This window comes from Triturus cristatus, chromosome 9, assembly GCF_964204655.1.
Source record: "Triturus cristatus chromosome 9, aTriCri1.1, whole genome shotgun sequence".
Taxonomy (NCBI): Eukaryota; Metazoa; Chordata; class Amphibia; order Caudata; family Salamandridae; genus Triturus; species Triturus cristatus.
Genome location: NC_140592.1, coordinates 1,107,602,323 through 1,107,626,237, shown reverse-complemented (window position 1 = coordinate 1,107,626,237; position 23,915 = coordinate 1,107,602,323). Strand labels below are relative to the sequence as shown.

The following is a 23,915-nucleotide window of genomic DNA, read 5'->3' as shown; positions in this document are numbered from 1 at the left end:
AGGGTCCCGGGAGGTAAGGTGGCTATTAGGTGCATTCATGGGGACGTGCGGTGTTATCCCACAGCCAGGGTATCCCTGTCCTGTCCTGGGACAACCGGTTCTAGTTATGTCACCATAGGGCTGTCGGACTTTCTTCCGGAGGATCTTATTCTGGGTACGGACAACCCGGACTTCTTATCTCTCTTCCGGAAGACCACCGAACCCCCGGTAAAGGCGACTCCCGGTCTCTTAGCCCAGGAGCCTTGGGCTATTGACCGGAATTTCCACTTGGCACAAGTTAACGATCCCACACTGCTTCACGCCTGGCAGGAGGCTAAGAAGCCTCCTGCCCAGCGGGCGGGACTATACCCCTGCTTTCCCATAAAACAGGGACTATTATACCGTTTCCCTAACGCCCAGAGTCCTTCACACCTCCTCGTCCCTAAACCTTTCAGAGAACAGGTCCTGTTTTTCGCTCATAGTCATCTGTTGGCGGGGCACATGGGGGCCCAGAAAACCACCGACAATATTCTGAGAAACTTCTATTGGCCAGGTATATACGCCGAAATCAAGTCCTATTGCCAAACCTGTCCAGTCTGTCAAATTAAGAATCCATATCAACCCCCGCGAACTCCCCTTCAGCCTCTACCCATTGTGGGACAACCGTTTGAAAGGGTAGGGTTAGACCTCATAGGGCCGTTACCCAGGACGTCCCAGGGGTTTCGATATGCATTGGTCTTGGTGGACTATTGCACACGGTTTCCAGAAGCTTTTCCCCTTCGGAGCACCACCTCCTCAGCCATAGCCGACAAACTTATGGAATATTTCTCCAGGGTGGGCTTTCCCTTACAAATCCTCGCTGATCAGGGGACACCCTTTGTTTCTTCTCTCATGGCACAGGTATGCAAACTCCTGAACGTAAAACACCTGAAAACCTCCGTATACCATCCTCAAACGGACGGATTGGTTGAGAGGTATAATGGCAATCTGAAATTGACTCTCAAAAAGATGATGGAAAGCGAAGGGAAGTCCTGGGCACGCCTTCTGCCTCTGACTCTCTTTGTCATTAGAGGGCAGGTACAAAGTAGCCTAGGGTGTTCCTCGTTTGAACTCCTCTATGGCAGACAACCGCGTACGCTGCTGGAAATGACAAGGGAAACCTGGGAAACAGAAGAGGACAACACCCAGACTCTCCTGGAATACGCTCGGCATCTGCGGTCCACCTTGGGTAAACTAAGAGTTGGCCCATAGGAATCTCGAGAAAGCCCAGGGCCAACAAAAGAAACTATACGACAAAGGCACCAAAATACGTACCCTTCATGTAGACGACTGGGTCTTGGTTTCACAACCATCAACCCTGAACAAAGGAAAAAGGGGGTGGAAAGGCCCGTATAGGGTCCTAGCGACTATCGGAAACACCACCTATAGATTACAAATGAACGACCACACCACCCAAACGTATCATATCAACCTGCTAAAAAAATGGTTAGGTCCACCTCCCCAAAACATCCAATTGACCCAACCAGAACCCTGTTCCCCCTGCACCTTAGAGGCCCTGACCGTGAATCCCGACCTGTCCGTACAGGACACTCAGGACTTGTTGGACCTCCTTTGTTCCTTTCAAGATCTCTTTTCTGACTATCCTGGAAAAACCACTCTGGTAGAGCATCGTATAGACACTCGACCTGGAGAACCCATAAAACAAAGACCCTACCGGATCCTGGCGGCCCGGCGACCGGCCGTGTCTACGGAGATTCAGAAGATGCTACAGATGGGGGTGATCCGACCCTCCCAGAGCGAATGGTCATCCCCCATAGTCCTAGTCCCTAAACCCGATGGATCCATTAGATTCTGTATTGACTTCAGAAAAATCAACGCCATCTCCTCTCTAGAAGCGTATCCATTACCCCGGGTAGACGAGTTAATAGAAAGGTTGGGGAAGGCTGAATACATAACCACCCTGGACTTAACAAAAGGGTATTGGCAGGTGCCCCTCAGGGAGTGTGATCAGAAAAAAACAGCCTTCTCCACCCCTGATGGTCTTTTCGAGTTTACCGTCCTACCCTTTGGCTTGCATGGGGCACCAGCCACCTTTCAAAGATTGATGAACATTGTCCTCCGCCCCCACTCGGACTACTCGTCGGCATATCTAGACGATATTGTGATTTTCAGTTCATCCTGGCCATCCCATCTAGAGCACTGCCGACAGGTACTTCAGGAACTCAGGAGTGCAGGACTGCACATTAATGCTGGAAAGTCCTTTGCGGCTTTTCACCAAGTACGATACCTGGGTTTTCTACTCGGAAAGGGCTGCATTGCACCCCAAACCGAAAAAGTGAGAGCCATCAGGGAGACCCCTGTCCCCACCACCAAGCACGGAGTCAGGGCATTTCTGGGCCTATTGGGGTATTACCGACGCTTCATACCCCAGTACTCGGAGATCTCGGCTCCTCTTACAGAACTCTTAAAAAAAATCCGTTTCTGACCGGGCTTTGCGACAACCCACACCCCAGGTCCTAGAAGCAATCTCTCGACTGAAACAGGCCATTACGAACCACCCGGTGCTTGTCTCCCCGGACTTTTGCCGTCCCTTTATCCTCCAAACAGATGCCTCGGACTCAGGTATAGGGGCTGTTCTTTCCCAATTGACGGAGGGGAACGTGGAGAAGCCCATTCTGTTTATCAGTAGGACACTGTTTCCCCGGGAAAGACATTATCCCACCATCGAAAAAGAATGCCTCGCTGTGAAATGGGCGGTGGAAAAGTTGCGCTACTATTTGGAGGGTCGGCGGTTTACTCTCTACACCGACCACGCTCCTCTCGTGTGGATGAGCCGTAACAAATCCAATAACCCGCGAGTCATGAGGTGGTTCCTCTCCCTTCAACCGTTTGTGTTTGATGTTCTTCATCGGGCTGGTTCATCCAACGCCAATGCGGACTTCCTCTCCCGAGTTCCCTATGTCCCCGACCGGGACTATACTTGGGGGGGGGGGGGGTGTCGGGGGGTGCCTCCTTTCCCCCGCAGCTCGACCCCGGACTCACCTATTTCACCTCCCTTTTTTCATCAACAGTCTCCGGAGAACTGGAGAGGAGCGACGCTGGCGCCATCAACGGCAAACGAGCGCTGGCCCTTTCAGGACCGGGCTTCCCCGGCAGAGAATGATCACGCCCCCTGTGACGTCGCTGGGCCGGATTGGCGGGCCTTCCAGAGAAAGGACGCAGATGCGGAAGTGGCAGGAGGACCGGAGGAGCAAGGAGGACCGGAGGAGCAAGGAGAACCGGAGGAAAGAGGAGAAGACGCGGAACAGGAGAAAGGAGAGCGGAACAGCGAAAGCAAGATCAAGAGACGAGCCCCGGGAGCGGAAGGAGAAGCGGAGAGCGGGCCAGGAGGCGAGAACCACACTGCGCCCTGCCAGGGACCCGGAGGTTCCTGGCTCCAGCAGGTACGATATCGTATCCTGGGTCCAGGGAACCGGGGCTGTGGAAAAGGGAGGGACACGTCGTGGTAAACCGTAGACGGTTCATCTACGGGTATCACCGTTGCGCACAAGTGTTGATGGTCGGGTCTTTGACCGTGTGGCACACTCTTTACTCGTTTTGGTGTCCCTCACGAACCCTGCCCCTAGAGTGACTGCTCATTTCCAGAAACCTGAGAGGATTCTCTTTATTTTTGTTTTCATGTGCTGAGCCGCCCTCCCTCACCGGTGACGTAACCAGGAGAAGCAGGAGGCCCCAAAAAGAAGACGGACAAGGAGGAGAACAGTCTCGGAGCCTAGAGACCCAGCAACCCCTGACGTATCAGTCCCGTTTTCATATAAACTTGACAAAGTTCTGAAGATTAAAACCCTTTTTCAACCAATCCTAGTAAAACGTCATTCTTTACGCTGCCCAGGGAGGGAAGTCCCGACACTGATGAAGAACTCCAGAAAGCCATCGCCCAAATCCGTTCAGGCAAAGCGACTGGACCTAACGTCACCCCTATTGAGTTTCTAAAAGTGACGAGCTCTCAGATAGCCCCACACCTTCGGGCCATGTACAACGAAAGTTATGTCACTGGTCGGCTTCCACCTGATCAACGTTTAGCTACCATAGTAGTAATCCGCAAACCCGGAAAGCCCGGGGACCAATGTGAGTCGTATAGACCAATGTCCCTGATTAGTGTGGAAGCTAAGATATTGGCGAAAGCACTGGCCACAAGGTTGGGTACGGTCATCTCTTCCCTGGTCCACCCGGACCAGTCCGGCTTTATGCCAGGAAGGACCACGACACTAAATATTCGTCGTCTCCATAACGTGCTGGCTCGACGAAACTACTTAGAGGAAGATGCGGCGATCCTATCATTGGACGCCTCCATGGCTTTTGACTCTATAGAATGGCCATATCTATTTGAGGTACTAGCGCTATTCGGATTTGGTCCTAAGTTTTTGAAGTGGGTGCAGTTACTCTATGAGGACATACAGGGTCAAATATGGGTCAATAATCACACATCCCGGGCCTTCGTGTTACGAAGGGGTACCCGGCAGGGTTGCCCATTGTCGCCACTGATATTCTACCTTATGCTTGAGCCATTGGCGGCGTGGATAGGGCGGGATGTAATGGTAAGGGGGTTGAAATGGACACTGGACTAGGAGGGTAAAATATCACTGTATGCAGATGATATCCTACTCTATCTTGCCTCCCACTATAGGTCCATCCGGGCTGTGTTGGATATCTTCACTAACTTTGGAAAATACTCTGGTTATGCCATTAACTGGAACAAGTCAATACTGTATATGCTCCGTGGGCAGGTCCCCCCCTCCCGGCTGACTGCAGGCTGGAGGTGGCCGGAGATGGTTTTTGTTATCTGGGGGTGTACGTTACGCCTATTCCGGTCCTGTTCTACAGTCATAATCTGGCCCCCCCACTGACCCGACTGCGATCCGATGTTGAGCACTGGAGGACCCTGCCGCTCTCCCTGGATGGCCGGGCCGCCCTCTTTAAGATGCTTGCTCTCCCGCGGTTTTTATACATACTCCAGAACTGCCCGAACAGAGTTCCAGATGCCTACTTTGCAGCGGTGGAGAGCGAGGTTCGTACGTTGCTGTGGGATGGCGGGGCCCCCCGGGTATCGCTGAAAAAGCTTACCAAGGGATGGTATGATGGAGGCATAGCCTTGCCGGATCTGAAACTATATTATTGGGCCTTGCAGCTGGTGGTGGTAAATCACTGGGTGTATCGACCACCTGATGACCCGGCGTTTGTGCTAGACAAATATCAAACGGGGAGAGCAGGGTACTTAGGTGCGCTTTACTCTAAAGTCAAAAAGCACAAATTCATCGGCCCCATGTCTCATACAATTGACATCTGGCGCCGAGCGAACTCCCAATTAGGGTGGGCAAACACCCTCACAAAGGCGATACCACTATGGCAGACCCAGAGACTTGGTACCCTATGTTTTCAACCGGGATTTGACAAGTGGGACCTGATCGGAATCTCAAAGGTCGGAGACTTGATAAAAAAAGGTTCCATTCTTAGCTTTGAGGAACTGGCGGGAACTTACCACATGGCGTAAGGAGAGCTATTTCGCTACCTCCAGATTCGGCATGCCCTTCTGACGGCATTTACTAACCTGCAGGACATACCAGATTCGTCGCCTCTAGTGGATGGACTATTAGATGGACCACTACACTCGAGGGTCATCTCCCTGACGTATAAAAAGCTATGCAACAACCTCCCCAATACATTTGAGACACTTCGAGAGAAGTGGCAACGGGACATAGGACCCATAGAGGAAGAGGACTGGAGGGAGGCACTGATGTCGCCTAGGAGGGCGGCGATCACCCTTCGATACCGGCTGATCCAACTCAGGATCCTGCATAGGTCTTATATGACGGGGGTCGTCCTTGCAAAGATAGGGGCTAGGGGAGATGCACTTTGTCTTAGGGGTTGCCAACATGAGGCGACTTTCTATCAGATGATATGGGACTGCCCTGCGATCAAACCGATATGGGAGGGGGCCACGACTAAGATCCAAACCGCGCTGGGGAAAACGCTGGCGCTCACGCCTCAGATGGGCCTACTTAACATATGGGAGGCTACGGACCTCACGGAGATTGAGCAGCAGACGGCAACGCTGGGCTTCACCTTGGTCAAACGGGAAATAGCACGCCACTGGGGGACCAGAGATGCACCATCTATACGAGTATGGGTACAGGAGTTAGACAGATGCATGATTGCTGAAAAGGAAGTGTTCATAATTCGAGGGTGCCCCAAGAAGTGGGATAAGAAATGGAAAGCATGGAGCAGGTATCGGGGGAATTTATGTACATCCCCGATGGTGGATCTAACACTACGACAGAACGAACTCAGAGAAGTGTTAAAATTGTGAATGTAACTCAATGTACTTTATCTTTGAAAAAGTGTACTATGGTGCTGTTGGCACAACTGCTACTCTGTATGTATACTTGGCAAAATCAATAAAAATGTTATTTAAAAAAAAAAAAAAAAGACTCGGGTATGACAATTCTCGACCCACGTAAGATGATGCCTTCTGGTGTAACTTAAAGTTCAGCTTGCACATTTTTTAATTTCTGGTATTCAGAGGTCAAATATGTGTTAGCCCCGATTGATGTGTAATAAAGTTATTGAGTATTAGCTAATCCTGTCAGTGCTCGTGGCAGAAAAGATTTATTCTACCGATACGGAAAGTGTGCTGGACTTCACAATTAAGTTAACATAGGCAACAGCCGCTTTAGTAGTGCCATGACACTATTAGCCCTTGTGAGAAGTCAGCAGGTTTTTGATTTTTCCTGGACAATGCACAATCGTGTAATCATACTCATACACTCGCAACCCCCACCTCTCAATGCTAGGGGGCATCTTGGCTTTAGGATTACAGAAAATGTTGAGCAATGCTTGGCGGTCGGGGACAACTGTGATATGTTTTCCATATAGGAACACATGAGAACTTTTACAAGCCCACACTGAAGCTAGGCTTTTCTTCTGGGTTATGAATGAGCACATTCTGTCCTGACACTCAGAATTGTAGCCTTTTATCGAAATAAACCAACGTAAGTCCAAAAGGTAATAATGTACCTGCAATTCTCTTCCAGTATGAGCTGGTAATTCCCTTTGTTCAACCCCCTTTATCCTTGTTTGCTGTCTGAGGGAACCCTTAAGTGTTCGGAATGGAGAATGGGATGGTGGGGATGGACTGGGAGCACATTTATTTCATTAGCACCTCCGGGAGATTCAAGTAACTTGGGTGCTGTCTGCACTGTGCTGCATTACATATCTGTATTCTAAGGACCAAAAGGAATAAATAGTGCAACCTTGCGAGACCGCAGCAATGTAATCTTCCACTAACCTTGCACCTTGAATGGGACAAGAGCATTTAGGGTACTAGAGTTCAGTATATGTCTAACGTTAGGTTACTTTTGCCAAGACAAAAGTTATCAGTGGTACTTTTGGACATTGCAAAACTTGCAGTCTAGCCCAGTGTGCAGCTCATATATACATTATCATAGCATGCTGCCCACCAACCAGCACCGTTAGAACTGCATCCTGCTCATAGGAAGTTGCATCAACATCACTTGTCGGTGCAACTACCATGCATAGGAACCACTACTCGACCCTGACCTGCTCCTGTTCACCCCTGGGCTCTCTTGTCCCTCTGGGCTGAGTATGCACTGTATTAACCCCCTTAATAATGCCTTATTGCTTTTAGCTCTAATTATATATAATTAATAAAACCTCTGATCACCCGGGTTTCACTGCCGTGGCTAAAGCATTATTTGGGGAGTTTTAGAGATGTTGCCTGCCTTAAGGTCAATAAGTGCAATACCAGATTATTTCCATTGGGGACACTTATGCATAGTTCGAAGGAGCTGCTGCCTGACTCAGGTCTATGGTGAGAAGTGGACCAATTTCGATACCTGGGAATCATGGTCACTTCAACAGCTTATAAACAATATGCATACAATATGGGAAGGATTTTGGAGTCTGCGTTCTTCCTTACGGTTCTGGAACACACTCTCGATTTCCATAATGGGTAAGGTTGCAGTCCAAATATGGTCCTCTTGCCACGATGTCTGTACAATCTCCAAAATGCTTTATGTCTCTTGAGACTCGATTATTTTAGGCAGCTGAATATCAGCCTGATGTGGGCTGGTAGGTAGAGCAGGGTTGCTATGGAGGTGTTGCAGCTAGATCAGGAGGAGGGTGGGGGGGGACTGGGGCTCCCAGACAGGGTTGTACTATTATGTGGCCTGTATTCAGCACGCAGCTAATGAACTAATATCAAGTGGCAACAGGGATAAGCGACTATTGAGAGGAACATATGGTGGAGATTCTCTGTCTGAGTTGCTCATTAAGGGCATGAGGTTAAACGGCGCATACACTTATGTGGTGTGGCACATGGCAAGAATTCGGGAAAAGATTGCTACTAGGGTAATTTAAGGACTGCCTTTTGCTAGAGAATTAAATTTCGGAGATTTACTGCCACTGATGCATAAGCAGGGATATGACGACCACTCAATGGAGGGAGGGGGCTGTCAGTTGCTTGGTGATCTATATCCTGAGGAGACCTTTAGAACCTTCCAAGAGATGCTAGACTCTTTTGGAGTTGGTCTCAGGCAATTTTTACAATAAGCTAAGTTGGCTGGTATGGCTAGAGAGATCTGAACAGACTTCACCAATGCCTTTTAACTTCTAATGCTCATGAAGGTATTCTGAGGTTGGGTATGGGACAACATTTGGTTACGCTAATGTACAAAGCCCTGAAACTAGACAGACCCGTACCAGTATTAAAGGCTAGGCGTGCCTGGAATGTTAATGTAGGAGCGCAGCCGACCGATAAGGATTAAGAGAAGCCTGCGAGAGGGTTAAGGTGGTCTTGGGCAATGCCCAATTTAAATTGATTACTTGAAATTTTTTGCACCGCACCTACTTGACACCAATCATACTTAGTAAAATGTATCTAACCAGATCTGCAGGATGCCAGAGATGTGGGGTGGAGGGAGCATATTTCCTGCACTAGTAATTGACCTGCCCGAGACTTCCAGACTTCAGGACAGAGGTCATCGCAAGGTTACATAGAGTGACGTGGATCCAGCTAACTCTTTCTCCGCAGCGTTGTTTGCTAGGTATGACTGTCCGACCAAAACAGAAGATGATGCACTATAAGTTTCTACAACTGGCATTATTGTTGGCTAAGAGGCGCAGTGCTATTGGATGGCTGGGTAAACGGAACCCAAGTGTCAATCAGTGGGAAAGGTAAGCACTGGAAAGGGCACTAGCTAAGAAAATACCTATTAAAACGTCCAGGAGAGATGACAAGGTGGTGGAAAACTTTACAATATGGGGGGATCTAATGCTAGATTTTTCTGAGATGACACCTGTGATGCACAATATTGTAGTTGCCGTGACTGCGGAAGCATCCACTCCTGTATAGGTTATATGCATAGCCCTATGACCTCAAGAGCTCACTCACAGCCGGCAGAAGGTCACTGCACTGAATAATCATGTATTACCCGCTATGTTAGCGAAGCTGCGGTGGGGGTGTAGGGAGGTGGGAGTCAGTTCATGTGACAATGTGTTGTGTAACTGCAATATGTAGTTTTGTTTTCTGTTTCAGAACCTGCAATAATAAAGAAGTAAAAAAAATATATAGTTCATAAAAAGAGATGCCTTTTGATTGGTTTTATAGAAAAGTTTTTCTGTGATCCCCTAATTGGCTCGAGTTATTCAATGCCTAAAAAATATAAATGAAGATCCAATGATCAAGAACAGTACACAAACGAAAAAGAACCTTCAGACGTGGCTCCTTGCACCGAGGTGGAGGTAAAATATAAATAAAAGCAATTAATAGAGCTAAGATCAAGGCACGCAGAGGATTACAAGTAGGGCAGCGAGTATGCATGGTATCTGCTGCATTACAGAATTTAAAATAACTTTATAAGCACTATCCTATAATTGACTGCAACTAAGGAATAACACTGCAGGGCAAATCATTAAGATTCTGACACATGCCAAAGGCTAAAGTTACACAACAGAGTTCACTGTGTTTTCCAGATCACTTGGACTTGAATAAAAATCGTTTAAAGGCATAACTTACCTCGACTGAGTGAGTACCGAAAATACGATTGCTGCACTGTAATGGCTGTACACATCTAAACAACTGTTTCCAAGATGTCAGTTAACCATCCAGTAAAACAAAAACTTCTAGTTAACACTAGGTACTTAAAACGAGAGATCTACAAAATCTCGTCAGCTATTATCATTGGATATCACAATTGTGGCCAATTAATCGAACAAGGATATGTAGAGTCAGCGAAAGTATTTTAAAGTTTATATTAACAGGAGAAAGTTATTCATTTTCGTTATTCATAATTCATAGCCAGTAAAAAGTGAATATTTACCTGTCCTCTACGGTTTTGTTGGAGGGATAGAACACTTTGAAGGAAAACCCACTTCTTGGGAAAGAACCCTGCAATACAAATACAGCCGTTTGTAAATTAAGGGTTACCAAATCTCATACTATCTTCTTATATATAGAGTTGCTGCAATAAAACATCGTATGTAGGAAGTGCTCAATACCACAAGGAAGTTTATACAGGGCCTGCAAAACTTGTCGGATATTGATTGGATATGGGGAAAAAACGTACTGGGGTGAAATTGCTAGCAGGTTTTGTACATACGGAAAGATCAAGCCTTCGATGCGTTTTTAATTGGGACAACGTTGACTATATTATTGGGGTGCCTGACTTCTGTGGACCCTCCCCACTCCAGAGGACTTCATCTCCCATCATCTACCGCGCCAGGAGGTGCTGCTGCTGAATGTGGCTTTTGAAGGGGCGGTGCGTCCCTCGACGAGGTCAAAAGCGCTCCAGCAAGCCAGCTGTGCGGGATGTGCCCGGGCCGAGCCAAGGGCAGGCCCTCCTGCGCCCATCAGCGCCAGGAAGAGGCAGGCCAGGACCACCCCCTTGGCTTTGTTCTCGACATCAGTTGACCATTGACTGGTAAGCTTACTCTCTGTGACTCAGTCTTTCTCAGCAGGACTACTTTTCTTTATTCTTATTCTCTTATGACCTTGACCCACTTGACTGCTTGATTGCCTGACTGGCTGGGTGTGTCTTGCCTTTGCTCTGTATATTACCCGTGCTGCTCTTTAACGCTATAGGGAAAAAAAAGCGTCTGATAACCCTCTGGGTGCTGAGAAGGAGCCCGAATCTGGCGCCACTCAGCTGAACTGTACTCTACTCTTCAAGTAATTAATGAATTCATTTTGGAAGTTGAGGACATGATTAGTAGTGGGAGATCTGTCCCTGCCACACCTGTACCTAGGAACGCGAAAACCAAGATCACTCAATGTTACAAGGGGAAGGACAATGTTCCAGTTGCTCGCCTATGTGACAAAGATTCCTCTGGACCTGCAATTCATTTGGGGAAAGAATCAGGACTTGTGGACACAGTTATGTACTCCTCATCCATCATTGTTACTGGCCCCTTGGCAGTTGGTGCGCTGTCCGCTCAAGATCCCCAGGTTACTTCACTACCTCCACCTTCTCATGCCCCTGCCCTTATTGATCTAACTTGTTCCAGTACACAGCATGGAGCTGGCCCTGATTCAGTCGTTGTCGACCCTGGCTGCCCAGATGACATCAAGAGCCTGGCTGTACATCTTAGAGTCGAACTTAAGTTTGTTAAAGACTTCGTACTTTCTTTGAGTACAAGGGTGTCTGATCTACTCAGATTTAATAATGGTCTATTGGCTAAGCTTAGGGAAAGAGTCTTGCTCCATCCACCCCACTGTTAATGCGACACCTTCCTACACAACTGCTCACCGGGGCCACACTGTTGGACGTCCCCACCAATGGGGACCTTTTGTTCTTTTCCCTCAACGGGGCTTCTACGGTTGCCACAGGTCTTGCCCCTGCCCTAAGCTAGTAAGACAAGGGGGCCTTCAATTGAGCATGAACATGAGTCCAGATAAAACAAATTGCATCTTCCCTCTGTGACATTAAGAAATGACACTACTAGGGACATCCACTCTGGGGTCCATACTGAGGTTTATCATGCACCACCCATGGAGATCCATCCAGGGGCCCTCTCCCGCAACTTTTTAACCTACTGCCCGATTCCAACCCCGATGTGGTGGTGGTAGTAGATGTGCCTTAAATTAAATCAAAAAGAACAGATGATGGAAGGAATGCCGAACAAATCAAACATTCACCCCCAGTCACAGATCAGGGTTTAATCCATAGTTTTTTTGCTCACCTTGCCACTCCAGTTTGGAGATAATCATATGCAAATCAGTCTCGATCCTGCTCCCCATGGGAACAGTCCAGCCTGAACTGCCAGGCCAGGTCCACCCTGGAACGGAAAGAAGCATCCTGGGGCCGGTTTCGGGTTATCACTCCTCATCAGCCAGGCTAGCTTGAATCCAGTGGCACAGTGAGCACGGGTTCAGTATTCCGTCCATTTGTGCCTTCAAATAACCCAAATACTTTCAAGGGGTTTTTACAGTTAAGGAACAAGGGATCACACTGGCTGTCCCTGAAGGTAGTATCCACACGCAGATAAATATGGTTAATCGAGTGGGGTGGGTTGGCTAAGGTCCCAAGTTGTTAAAAGGTGATTGCATTGTGTTGAATTTTAACACGAGGTAGGCTGCCACCAGAATTCTGGCTTCCTCCCATGGTTTAGAGGGATTGGGCATTGTGTTGCACTCGTTGGGGTTTATATACAAGCCGAGAATGGATCTGTGATGATTGGCCTCCACTATTCCCGGGTGCCTCAGGCTTCTCAAGCTACACACGGTAAGCCTGCCTGGTAAAAGTCTGTTTGCTTTACTTCCTCTGGCACAGTGGTGAACAGTCTCCATCATTCCAGGGCTCCCCATGGTTCCACAGTGTTCCACTGTGGGCCTTTCGGAGAAAACCTTGCCCCTTTTACCTCTTCTAATAGTTTTGAGATTCTTGGTTCCCTGGAGGGGTTAGACTGACTACCCAGTATTGAACCTGGGGCAGAGAAGAGACCAGCAGAAGAAGAGGTGGGGGACGGCCCTTTGGAGCCTCACATCAGTGATCAGTTGGGGTTTCTTTCCTGGAATATATCCGGTTTTGAAGCCAAATTTAGAGATCCAACCTTGCTAGACTTTATAAATCTTTTCAGGTTCTAGCTTTTCAAGAAACCTGGTCCCTTAATAACACCCATTTATAAAATAATGTTGCCCATTTTATTTGGCCAAGGATACCTTCCCCCTCACCGCGAGCCAAGGCTGGGTCGTGTAATGATTGAGTTGGAGACAACCTGTACATAAGTAAGGGCGGTTTTATTCACCGTTCCAGATAATTCCCTGATTATGAATGCGAACAACCCTAATTAATGCTCATTCTCTCCATTCTGATGCCATTTTTAAAACAGGCTCAGTCATGGAGAAATTTATGAACTCTAATTCCCTGTGGCTCTAATTCAGCTAAAAAGGTCTCAATAGTGGTTATGGGTGACTTTAACATCCACCCTTGCCTAGGACCTTGTTTTGTCTTTCAGGACCCCTTGATGAGTCCCCACTTCCTCACTTTGAACACTCTCCTCAAGGAGAGCAGTTAAACTGCCTGATTTATTCACAGAACTTGGCTATACCCAGTGCTCAGGTAGCTCCCACATACGTAGGTAGAGGGGCAAAATAAATTGTAGACCATATCCTAATTTCTATGTCACTCTCTAGTCATTTGGTTGGTTACTAGGCTAAATGGACAGGGTGGAGTTATCATAACCCTCATCATAACCCTCTGGTGCTATCAGAGTCAGAGCCTTCCATCATTGATCTTTAGCCTGCAACATTTGACTTCCACGGTCCAGGGTAGATTCCTAAGGTGGTCTAAAATTAATCCAGAGGAACTTTGAGGGATTCTGTTTAAGCAGTTAAGCTCAGAGGTGGAACGCTGTCTTAACCCTGACCTTTGTCCGAAGGATGTCCTCACCGCCTTCTCGGCACTCTGTGCTGGGGTAAGGCTTACCCTTACTGCCCTTAGTCGAGGCCCTTCTGTTTCTAGTAGACCTCGGTGGTTTAATGAAGAATGATCTAAAGCCCATGGTGCCTTAAAAACAGCCCTTACATGCTTCCCGAGAAACAGGGAGGAGATTCTGAGCTTAAGAATTTACTATAAGGACGTGCTGAAGAAGAAAAAAGAATTTCTTAGAGACGATATTTGGTAACAGCTAGTTTGCACTAGTGATTATAATGCCTGTGCAGCATTTTGCAGAGTCTTAAGTCATCCTTTCTTGGCTGAGGATACTATATCAAGTCTGGCCACCGTAATACCGGAAGTCAAAAGGTCTGACCATTTCTCCTAAGTTTATTCTTTCGAAGATAGGATGGCGTTACTGCCCTCTAACTGTTATGAAGGCTAATAGCCCTTCTTATCTTCCTTTTTCAATCCTTGATGTAATTTGTACTATCAGACATCTGGCCCGTAATAAGGACCCTGGGCCAGACGGTGTGCCGGCTGGTCTTCTTAAAAGTGATGGAACCATCTGGAGCCATCTTAAATGCTGCCGCATCAACTGGCCCCTTAAGTTCCTGGTCCCAATTCATCATAGAGCAAGTGTTTAAAAATGGTGACCGGGCATACCCGAAATGTTAAAGGCCTATTTCGCTCATTGATACCATAGTTAAGGTTTTGGTTCAGGTAGTTTTAAAAAGGTTGTCTAACTGGGCTGAAGAGAAGAACATCATAGTTGATTCTCAGTTAGGGTTTAGGCCCGGTCTGGGTACCATCGACCAATGTTTGAACTTACACCTCCTGATTCAAAAATACATGATGGCCAGAAGGGGTACCCTCTTTTTAGGATTTATGGATCTTTCTTCGGCCTTTGATCGGGTGAACCGAAAATTGCAACAACCAGGTATCTCTCAGGTAACACATGGGAGTGATCACAGAAGTGTAAGATTTTGTCTACTTAAAGTACTCTCTGCCTGCTTATGCTTCTTGTTATACCTGTCAGCCACAGGGTGGTCTTCCCCCAGACTTTTTGTCTTCACCCTAATATTTTTCTGAATTCGTTTTTGTTGGCCTTATAATCTAACACTGGTTAGCAGTGGTAAAGTGCACAAAGTGCTTGTGCTCACGCCCTAAAACATGGTAAAATTGGCTTAAACCTAATGGTCATATTTAATGTGCTTGTATGTCCCTACTATAGTGGTATACCATATACCCAGTGCCGGTAAATTAAATGCAACCACTGGCCTGCACCCATCATTGTGCCACCCACTTACGTAGTCCTGTAAACCATGTCTCAGGCCTGCCTTTGCAGCCTGTCAGCAGTTACCAACTCAACCCATTTGCCAAGTCTAAAACTCCCCTTTCATTACATATAAGTCACCCTAAGGTAGGCCCTTAACAGCCCATAGAGCAGGGCGCATTGTAACTAAAATGTTGGGCTTGTACTTTTAAATTTTACATGTCCTGGTAGTGAAAAACTCACAAATTCGTTTTTCACTACTGTGAGGCCTACCTCTTGCATAGGATAAAACTGGCTTACCGTATCACATTTACTAAATGCTAATCTTTAATTGGAAGCAGGTAGGAAAGTCAAGTTTGGTGTCTTAGGAATTGTAATTTAAAACCTGGCAGCTGGCCTTTGTGTATTCCTCCCAGATAGAATCACACTAGAAGGCCTGGATGTTGGCAGGATGGGCCATCTCTGACTTGATGGGGTAGCGGAGCTGTTACCCACCAAACTTGCACTTCAAAAGGCACTGGCTCAGCTCACACAAAAGGACTTCATAATAGTCTTTTGCGCACCCAGATAGACTAGGACCTGCTCAAGGGGTAGGAAATTCCAGACACCTCTCTAGGGGGAAACTCCAGAAACATCTCCCACTTCAAAGTGGGCCCCCGGTATAAATATTGGATCCCCAACCCACTCTTCAGATCACTTCTGGACCTGTGGAAGACACAGAACGACTGCTCTGCTGCAAGAAGAACTGCTCTGATGCCCTGCTTCTCCATAGCTCTTCAGCTCAGCTGTCTGAGTAAGGAGGACTGGAGCTGCACCTTGAACCAAGGACCACCAGAGTGACTCTGAGGGCTTGGTGGTTGGGCTTTTGATCAGAGCCTCAGGGACAGAAAAGTCTCCAACCATCTTGAATCCTGCACCTGGACTCTGCCTGCTCAAAGTCCTACCTCCCAAGTGGTGCCTCTTCAGTGCTGGACCCTTGAACAAGGGGATAAAGGTGCTTTGTCATCCCAGTTATGGTCCCTCTCAGAACCAACACAGCGTGACGTAACTAGACACAGCCCTGGCAGCTCCATGCAGACCTCACATCACAGCCTTTGAAACTCCTCATCGGAAGTGACGCAGCATTAAGCAGCTCGATTCAGGACCCTGCATCACTCCTTGGAACACCCTACACCCCCACATCAAGGGCATAACGTACAAATCTCGATGGGCCTACCCTAGTACCTGTATCAGAACCGCATTCCATCGTGTTTGGCCGGAACTTGGTTCCAGTCTGGCACGACCAGATACCCACCATTGGTGCTCAGTGCTTTTAAGCACTATTTTCACCTGAATTTTTTTAATTGCATATCTCCTTTCTACTGATTAGATTTTTATCGTTTTGGTGAGAAATAATTGAATAAAAGTTACTCTAATTTTCTAAATTGGTGTGGGATTTTTCTTGTGTTGTGTTTGTAATGTATTACTATTTGTGTGCTGCATAAATACTTGCCAAATACTTTACACATTGTCTCTACCTTAAGGATGACTGCTTTTGTGTCAAGCTACCAGAGGGTTAAGCATAGGTTAATTTAGTGACTTTAGTGGTTCACCCTGACTGAGATTGTGGCCTGTTACTTGACAAGGGCTCACCCCCTCAACCAACAGCCACATTTCTCACAATGCTATAATGGTCATCTGAGTTTAAGGCAGGTTAAAGCATCTTTCTAGTTATTCATTTTTTGTCTGTAAGACTTCCTTCTGGCTTTTTGTGTCCTGATTTTGAGATGTGTTAGTCTAATTCTAACAATATCAGTCTACAGTAGAATTACACTATTCTCCTGTAGACTGCTGGCAGACGTCAGATAGCCACAGGAAAGACGAGGAGTCTGTGCTCGCATTTGGCCACAAGCTGAACAACCTGCCACTGGTGCTTTCCAAGTTCTACAGCTCAAAAAGTTCAGAGCACAGGGAGATGCAAGTTTAACTTCTTCATGCACACCCTCACAGCACCACAAGGTCATCAGTGGTAACACAGGTATATTCACTAGTTGGGGAAACAAAAATCACCTTAATTGCAACGAGGGATACCAGTAGGTCAAAACAGGGTGAAACAAGAGCCCCAATAGTACGAAAGTACAGGTATATTTGCTCACAGTGAGCAAGAAGAGGAGACTTGAGCACAGCAAGTCGCTTCTGCAGAAAAATCCAATGAATCAAATAATTATTTTTCAGTATACATGCATTGTTAAACAGCATTGCCAGTTTGATCTCAATGCAATATAAAAGCTGGAGAGGATGAAGCTTCTTTTATTACAGTATACATAATAGAGGTGGATTAAGAGCTTCAGGCAGTATGTTTATTAAATTGAAAAAATCTTGCTTAAAAATGTGGTTTAATTTATTATGTTTTGGCGTCTGCTGGTGAAGTTACAAGGCAAATAAGTTACCTACCTTCAGTAATGAACTTTCTGGTGGATACTCTATCTACTTGCAGATTCCATACCTCTTCAATCCCCTCAGGCAGCAGACAAAATCCAGAAATGGTGACAGCTTTCCGGCACCACAGTGCCAGATTCCACCTTGGACACATATTACAGAAGTGCAAAAGGCCCCCACCACGCTAACGTCTGTTCCCCATTCTTTTTAGCAAACCCTAAGAGGCATATATGGGGCTGACAAAATTGACAGAATGTACAGTGCATGAACCTGAACAAGGATCTTTTTCAAAATGAAGGACCATTCTTCAGAAAGGGAAGATGGGTTCGATTGATGATGAATCTGCAGGGAGATGGAGAATAAACCAGAAAGGTTGCTACCAAAGATCTGATGGATACTTCTATCTGCGGATTCCTCAGCTTTTGAGCCAATACCAAAATGGTTCTTTCCAGGAGGCAGGTCTGAGGAATTGGTCAAACCAAAAAGTCCTGCAACATCGCTCCTGTAAAATGGCTAACACGGCAGTCTCCAGAATCCAAGCAATAATGTCTGGTCAAGATATGCACCGAAGACCATAAAACTGCACAGCAGATATCCAGAACTGGTACTCCCAGAGAGAGCGCTGAAGAAGCAGCCTTAGCTCTGGTGGAATGGACTCGGATACCATCAGCAGGCTTCTTCTTGGGGAATGCATAGCAGCTCCTGATATACAGATTGATCCAAGGGGAAGAATAACACTTCTGAATCACCTTGCTCTTCTTGGAGCCCAAGAAACCCTGGTCATCTACCCAAAACTCACAATTCATATTAAAAAAAGCTGAGCGCCCTATAAGGGTCCAAACTATATTGCTTTTCCTACTATGTGGAATGAGGAGGCACAAAGAACATTGCCACAGTATTGGACTTGCTCAGATGACAGGGAGCAAGCACCTCAGGAAGAAGACTGCGGTGTCCGCTTGTCCAGAAAGATGAGGTGAATGGACGCTGAACAGGAAAATCGTGCAGCTCACTAACATGCCTATCTGACAAACATAATAAGAAAGACAGTGTTTAAGGTGGGAAGTCTTAATGAACAACTGTGCATGGCTTCAAATGGCGAACACATTAAAAAACGTGACCACTAAATAAAGGTCCCACTGAGGCATCACAAAATGAGAAGGGGGAAACAAATGTATCAGCTCCTTCAGAAACCACAGAACAAAAAGATATGAACAACAATGGCTGATTAGGTAAACAAAGTAGAAAAAAGAGCAACAAAATAATCTTCAACTGTACACATAGCACAGCCCTGCTGAGCAAGAGATGGTTTAAAATGCAACAAATCTGACAAACGTACTTGAGCACAGCAGGTAACAAAAAGGGACCACAGTGCAGAACATATTGACTTGGGCTGACCAAATGACCAACAACTCCTGAGAGCAGGTCAAAGGAACTCAAATTGCTCTGCTCAATTTCCAGAGAGGAAGGTGGAGGCCCAGGTTCATGTGCAAGAGGAGAGGTGCTGCATCAGGATGTTCACTGTGAGTGGAAGTGGACGAGTGGGCAAAGCAGATCCGAGTGCCACACCCCACAAAGCCAATCCTGCGCATCCAAGATCATCTTCTCTTAGTCCTGATGCAGCTTCCTCTGCACACGTAAATTTAGAGGGATGAGAAGGAACACATATTAGAGATGGAAGTTACACTTGAGACGAAGAAACGCGTCTCATAGGGATCTCTTTCACTAAAACTGCAGCAAGAGGAATCTCAGGCAAAGTTTGATCTCTCGAGTAGCAAAGAGATCCACCAGAGAGCAGCAGACAGATCGCACTACCCAATGTGTAGAGGACACTCATGGTAGGCAAGGTGGTGGCAACAGAGGTCATCTACCCACAAGTTCAGGGTACCTGCCAGATGGCTCCCTACTAGTCAAATGTTTTGAGCCTTAGTCCTTGACCACAGCCTCAGTGTCTTGAGACTCCTGGATCACAAACCCATACCACTCTGCTTGTTGGCATACCACATAGTGGTTGTGTTGTTCGTCAGTATTAGAAATGACTGACTGCAGATCGGCGGCAAAAACGCCTTGCCAGGCACATGGCACAGAGTTCAAACAGGCTGATTTGAGACCTTTGCTCGTAAGGAGACCAAAGGCACCAAGATGACCACCCAGCTGAAGTAAAAGGCATCAGCCACCACTGTGGTCACTGCCACAGGTGGACCTGAGCATTTGCGCCCCGTGAAGTGCAGTACCCTCAGCATCTATATTTGAACAGTTTCCCTGTTTTGCCCCAGTCCTGAAGAGGCCCAAGACACGGAATGAAACGCGTCAACTCCACCAATTGGAGAAGCTCCATACAATTTGAAATTATACTGAAAGAAATTAGTATATATTGTGTTTAAAACTAAAGAGGGTATAGACTTCCCCTCATTCTATACTTTATTTTGGTAGGGTTATCTCCACAAAACGGAATGCTAGTGATAAATAAACTGCTTAGCATCCGCAAAATAGGGTAAAAAGGAAAGTGTTATTAGTATAGATTTATTAATCTTTTTTGTTTATATTTATGTATATTTTTGTATATATGTATGTAATTTGCCTGTTTAAAAATCTCATATAAACATATATATATATATAAAAAAACGTTTTTGCAAATACCAATTGGTGTTTGTTTTATAATTTATATAAAATATTTTGGGATACAAATCCTGAAGAGGAATTAATAGATTTTTTCCTTCTAGTTTAATGATTTTGAGTATCCGTTCCAATGCATTATTTTTGTTCCCATAACGAAGTAAAAGGCATCAGCCACCACTGTGGGCACCGCCACAGGTGGACAGAAGGGCCTCCCGCAAGACAGGTATTCCAACACCAGCCACCACTGCAGGTCCCAGGGTACCTCCTGGGAAAAATGAACCTTGCCTGAGAGGATTCCCCTGCGTTGGACCCTCTGGAAGCAGAGGGACCACTGCAACACACTCCGGGACCACAGTGCATGAAGTACCAGCAAGAGGTAAAGGGCAAAAAAGGCCAACTAGATGCAGGACTATCAGGGCCTGAAGTCAATTTCCCTCCAGAAACATTGGCATCTTAGACTGAAGTCCTAAACTCACTGAGATTGACGTGAAAAGACTGAGGGACATGCCCCGATGAAGAGCAAATACTGGGAGAGCTAGAGGTGTGACTTGGAGAGGTTGATAGAAAACACCAGCTTGAACAGCATAGAGATCATGGATTGAAGGTGGTCCAATTACCTGCTGCGGCAAATACATCTCCAGCAGCCAATGGGAATACAGAGACCCCTGGCCTGCAAAGATCAGCCAACCACCACTACTTTCCTAAATGTAAAAGGCTACAAAGTCATCCCAAACTTCAGGATCGGGAATGGATGCTGGGTGGAGTTAACCACAAACTGCAGGTAATTCTTGTGCAAAAGTAGGATCGGTACATGAATGTATGCATCATGCAAGTTGATGGACACAAGTCCAGAGCAGGGAAGAGTATCTGCTTCGCAGCATCATGCCCTTCACATACAACTTCTGAAAAATTAACATGGAGGTGGTCAGGCAGATTAGGGACAATCATCTGAGCCATCTTCCACAAAACATGGGAAAACTTAGCCAAGAAGCAACTCGCATTAGTTGACCTAAGGAAAAGTGACCCTGAAGAGAAGATCATCTTCCCCCATGGCTTTAATTACCTATCTGGTGAAGAAGTAGGAAAATAATCAGGATCTAATTAGTAAAATGAACATGCATACACCACAAGGCTCTCAGGAGACAGGTGAGCAATCAAGAACTTCAGATGCCCAGGAGCAGAAGGGTGACAGCACTACATGGCGAGTTTGTTCTTGGCTAAGAAGATGGAGCCCATCAAGGGATCGTTGGAGGGCATGGTGTTCAAATTATCTATTGGAGCTGCAAACTGATTATAAGCTGGCTTTGAAGGGTTATCAGAAACTGATCAAAACAGCTAAGGGAGAATATTTTGCAAACGAAATTCTGTCAGCTTCTAATCCGAATACGAACATCTTTTCCATCACACGCACGTTGTCTAACCCTTCTTGTGTGTTACATCAGGTTACTCCTACTCACTCTATGATGATTTGGCAGTCTATTCTGAGACTAAGATCAAAGATAATGTTGCAGCTTTCATGTCCCAATCAAATATGTCCTATCTAGCACCGGATATTCGATCCGATTGTTTAAATGTATGCTCGCCACCTGTGCTGTTAGATGGCTTTTGTCAGATATCCCTCAGAGAGTTTCTCAATATTGCCACCTCTATTACATCTGTGTCTCCGCTAGACTCACTCCCCGTATGATATTGAAAATGTTAACTGATTATTTGGCTCAACCTCTTGCTGCCATATGCATTCAGTTTCTGGAAACGGTCACAGTGCCCTCTTAGTGGAAAAATACACCAGTGCTTCCTCTTCTGAAAAAGCCTGCTGAAGATCCATTAGCGCTTAGTAACCATAGACCCATTTCTCTTTTGCCCTTCCCTTGCAAAATGCAGAAGAATTTTGTGAATAAAAGACTCGCTGGATTTTTGGAGGAGCGCACTTTATTGGATGAGGCCCAGTGTGGGTTCTGCCCCTTCACGGAACAGAAGGGGCGTTACTTACAGTATTGGATAATCTGCGTACTGACCTTCTAGTGGACTGCTCCTTTCACGGCACAGCTCCGCAAGGTAGCTGCTGCTGCCCCCATTGCTGCTGCTGATCCTCTGGTCAGGATTTCGAGTCCCTGGTGGTCTAGTGGTGGGGCATCACTGCTCTGCTGCTGTACTGTACTTCTATCGCCTTTATTTCTGCTTTTCTCTGCCTTCCTCTGCCTCTTTCTGCTTTGTTTCTCCAGCTTTTTGCTCCATTTTCTCTTTTTTGCACTTTTTCGCTGTCCTTGCCGCTGTGATACCCGTAGCCCGCCCCCTTCCAGTGACCCTTCCCACATTTCCTGTGGCCCAGCTGTCCAGCCCTCTGCAGCACTACTTTATGGCAGCCACTGCTCGGGCGCGCCAAAGGCAAGCCCGTCTGTGCCTGTTCGTGCCCAGAGCCAGGGATTCTGGTTCTCTAACGCTCTACCGATACGACGCCAGCACCCTCAACGCAGGACGCCACGCCGCCTGCCACCTCACGTCGCCGAAGGACATCCAAGGACCCTATCCTGCCGGAACTGCAGCCACATCCTCGCCCATCCCAAAACACCAGCTTCTTCTACCGCCCAGCCGACCAACAGCGCGCCCGACCGGCTCAACTGCATTCCCCTCAACGTGTGATCCCTCCACAAACACGCCACAGAAATGTGGGATCTTCTTGACGCCACCTCTCCCTACATCGCCTTCTTAACGGAAACCTGGACTAACCCTTGCTCTGGCCCGGACATCGCCACCACCATCCCAGACGGCTACAAAATTTCCCGTACGCGCAGCAATGACCGACCAGGAGGAGGAATCGCCATCGTCCACAAGAAAACCCTCCGTTTGACCACTCACTCGAATGACCCTACGACAAGCATGGAACTCCTCCATTTCCAGATCCAAACCAACCTCCGCGGCACCCTCGTCTACAGGACTCCTGGACCCCGCCCGTCCTTTGTGCCCCAGGCTCTCGCATCCACCGACTACATACTACTTAGCAACCTCAACTTCAACCTGGACAACCCCAGTGACCAGAACACAATGTCCCTTCTGGAGAACCTCACCAACATTGGACTCAAGCAGCTAGTCACCACCCAACCAACGCAACCAGACACACGCTCTACCCAGTCTTCACCGCCAGTGCGAACATCACCTACAGCCACACCACCAAACTCCTGTGGACCGACCACCACTGCGTGCACTTCGCCTTCAGCACACCCACAGCACACCACCGCTGGAACAAGGCCACCAAAGAACACCTCACTGCCTTCCTCAGCACTGCCACACCGCCGACATCAACAGACGCCAACACCTCAGCACGCAATCTTCACCGATGGATCTCCAACACTCTGGCTCCCCTCAAGAAGGCACAAGGCAAGCAACACCCCAAGAAAGCTAGCTGGTTAACCCCTGCCTTCCACAAGTCCGGATGCACCTGCAGACGACTCGAGAAGAGACGGAGCAACAACAAAACCCCGGAATCCCACGCAGCCTTCAAAGCCGCCATCAACGCACACCACCAACTCCTCAAAACCACAAGGAAACCGGCCCTCCAAGACAGAATCAATGCCAATGCACACAACAGCAAAGAACTCTACGCCATCATCAAGGAGTTCGCCAGGCCCAGAAGCGAGACCACAGATGTCCCACCCTCCTAAGACCTCTGCAACAAACTC

General features: G+C 47.1%; 1 protein-coding gene across 1 annotated transcript in view; it reads right to left on the bottom strand.

The window, feature by feature from the left end:
* Positions 1-23,915, bottom strand: part of POLE2 (DNA polymerase epsilon 2, accessory subunit) — a 447,127-nt gene that overhangs the window by 46,503 nt on the left and 376,709 nt on the right. The window contains exon 18 of the mRNA XM_085627013.1: positions 10,377-10,444. Within this exon, the coding sequence (XP_085483139.1) occupies positions 10,377-10,444 (68 nt within the window). The remainder of the gene's footprint in view (positions 1-10,376; positions 10,445-23,915) is intronic.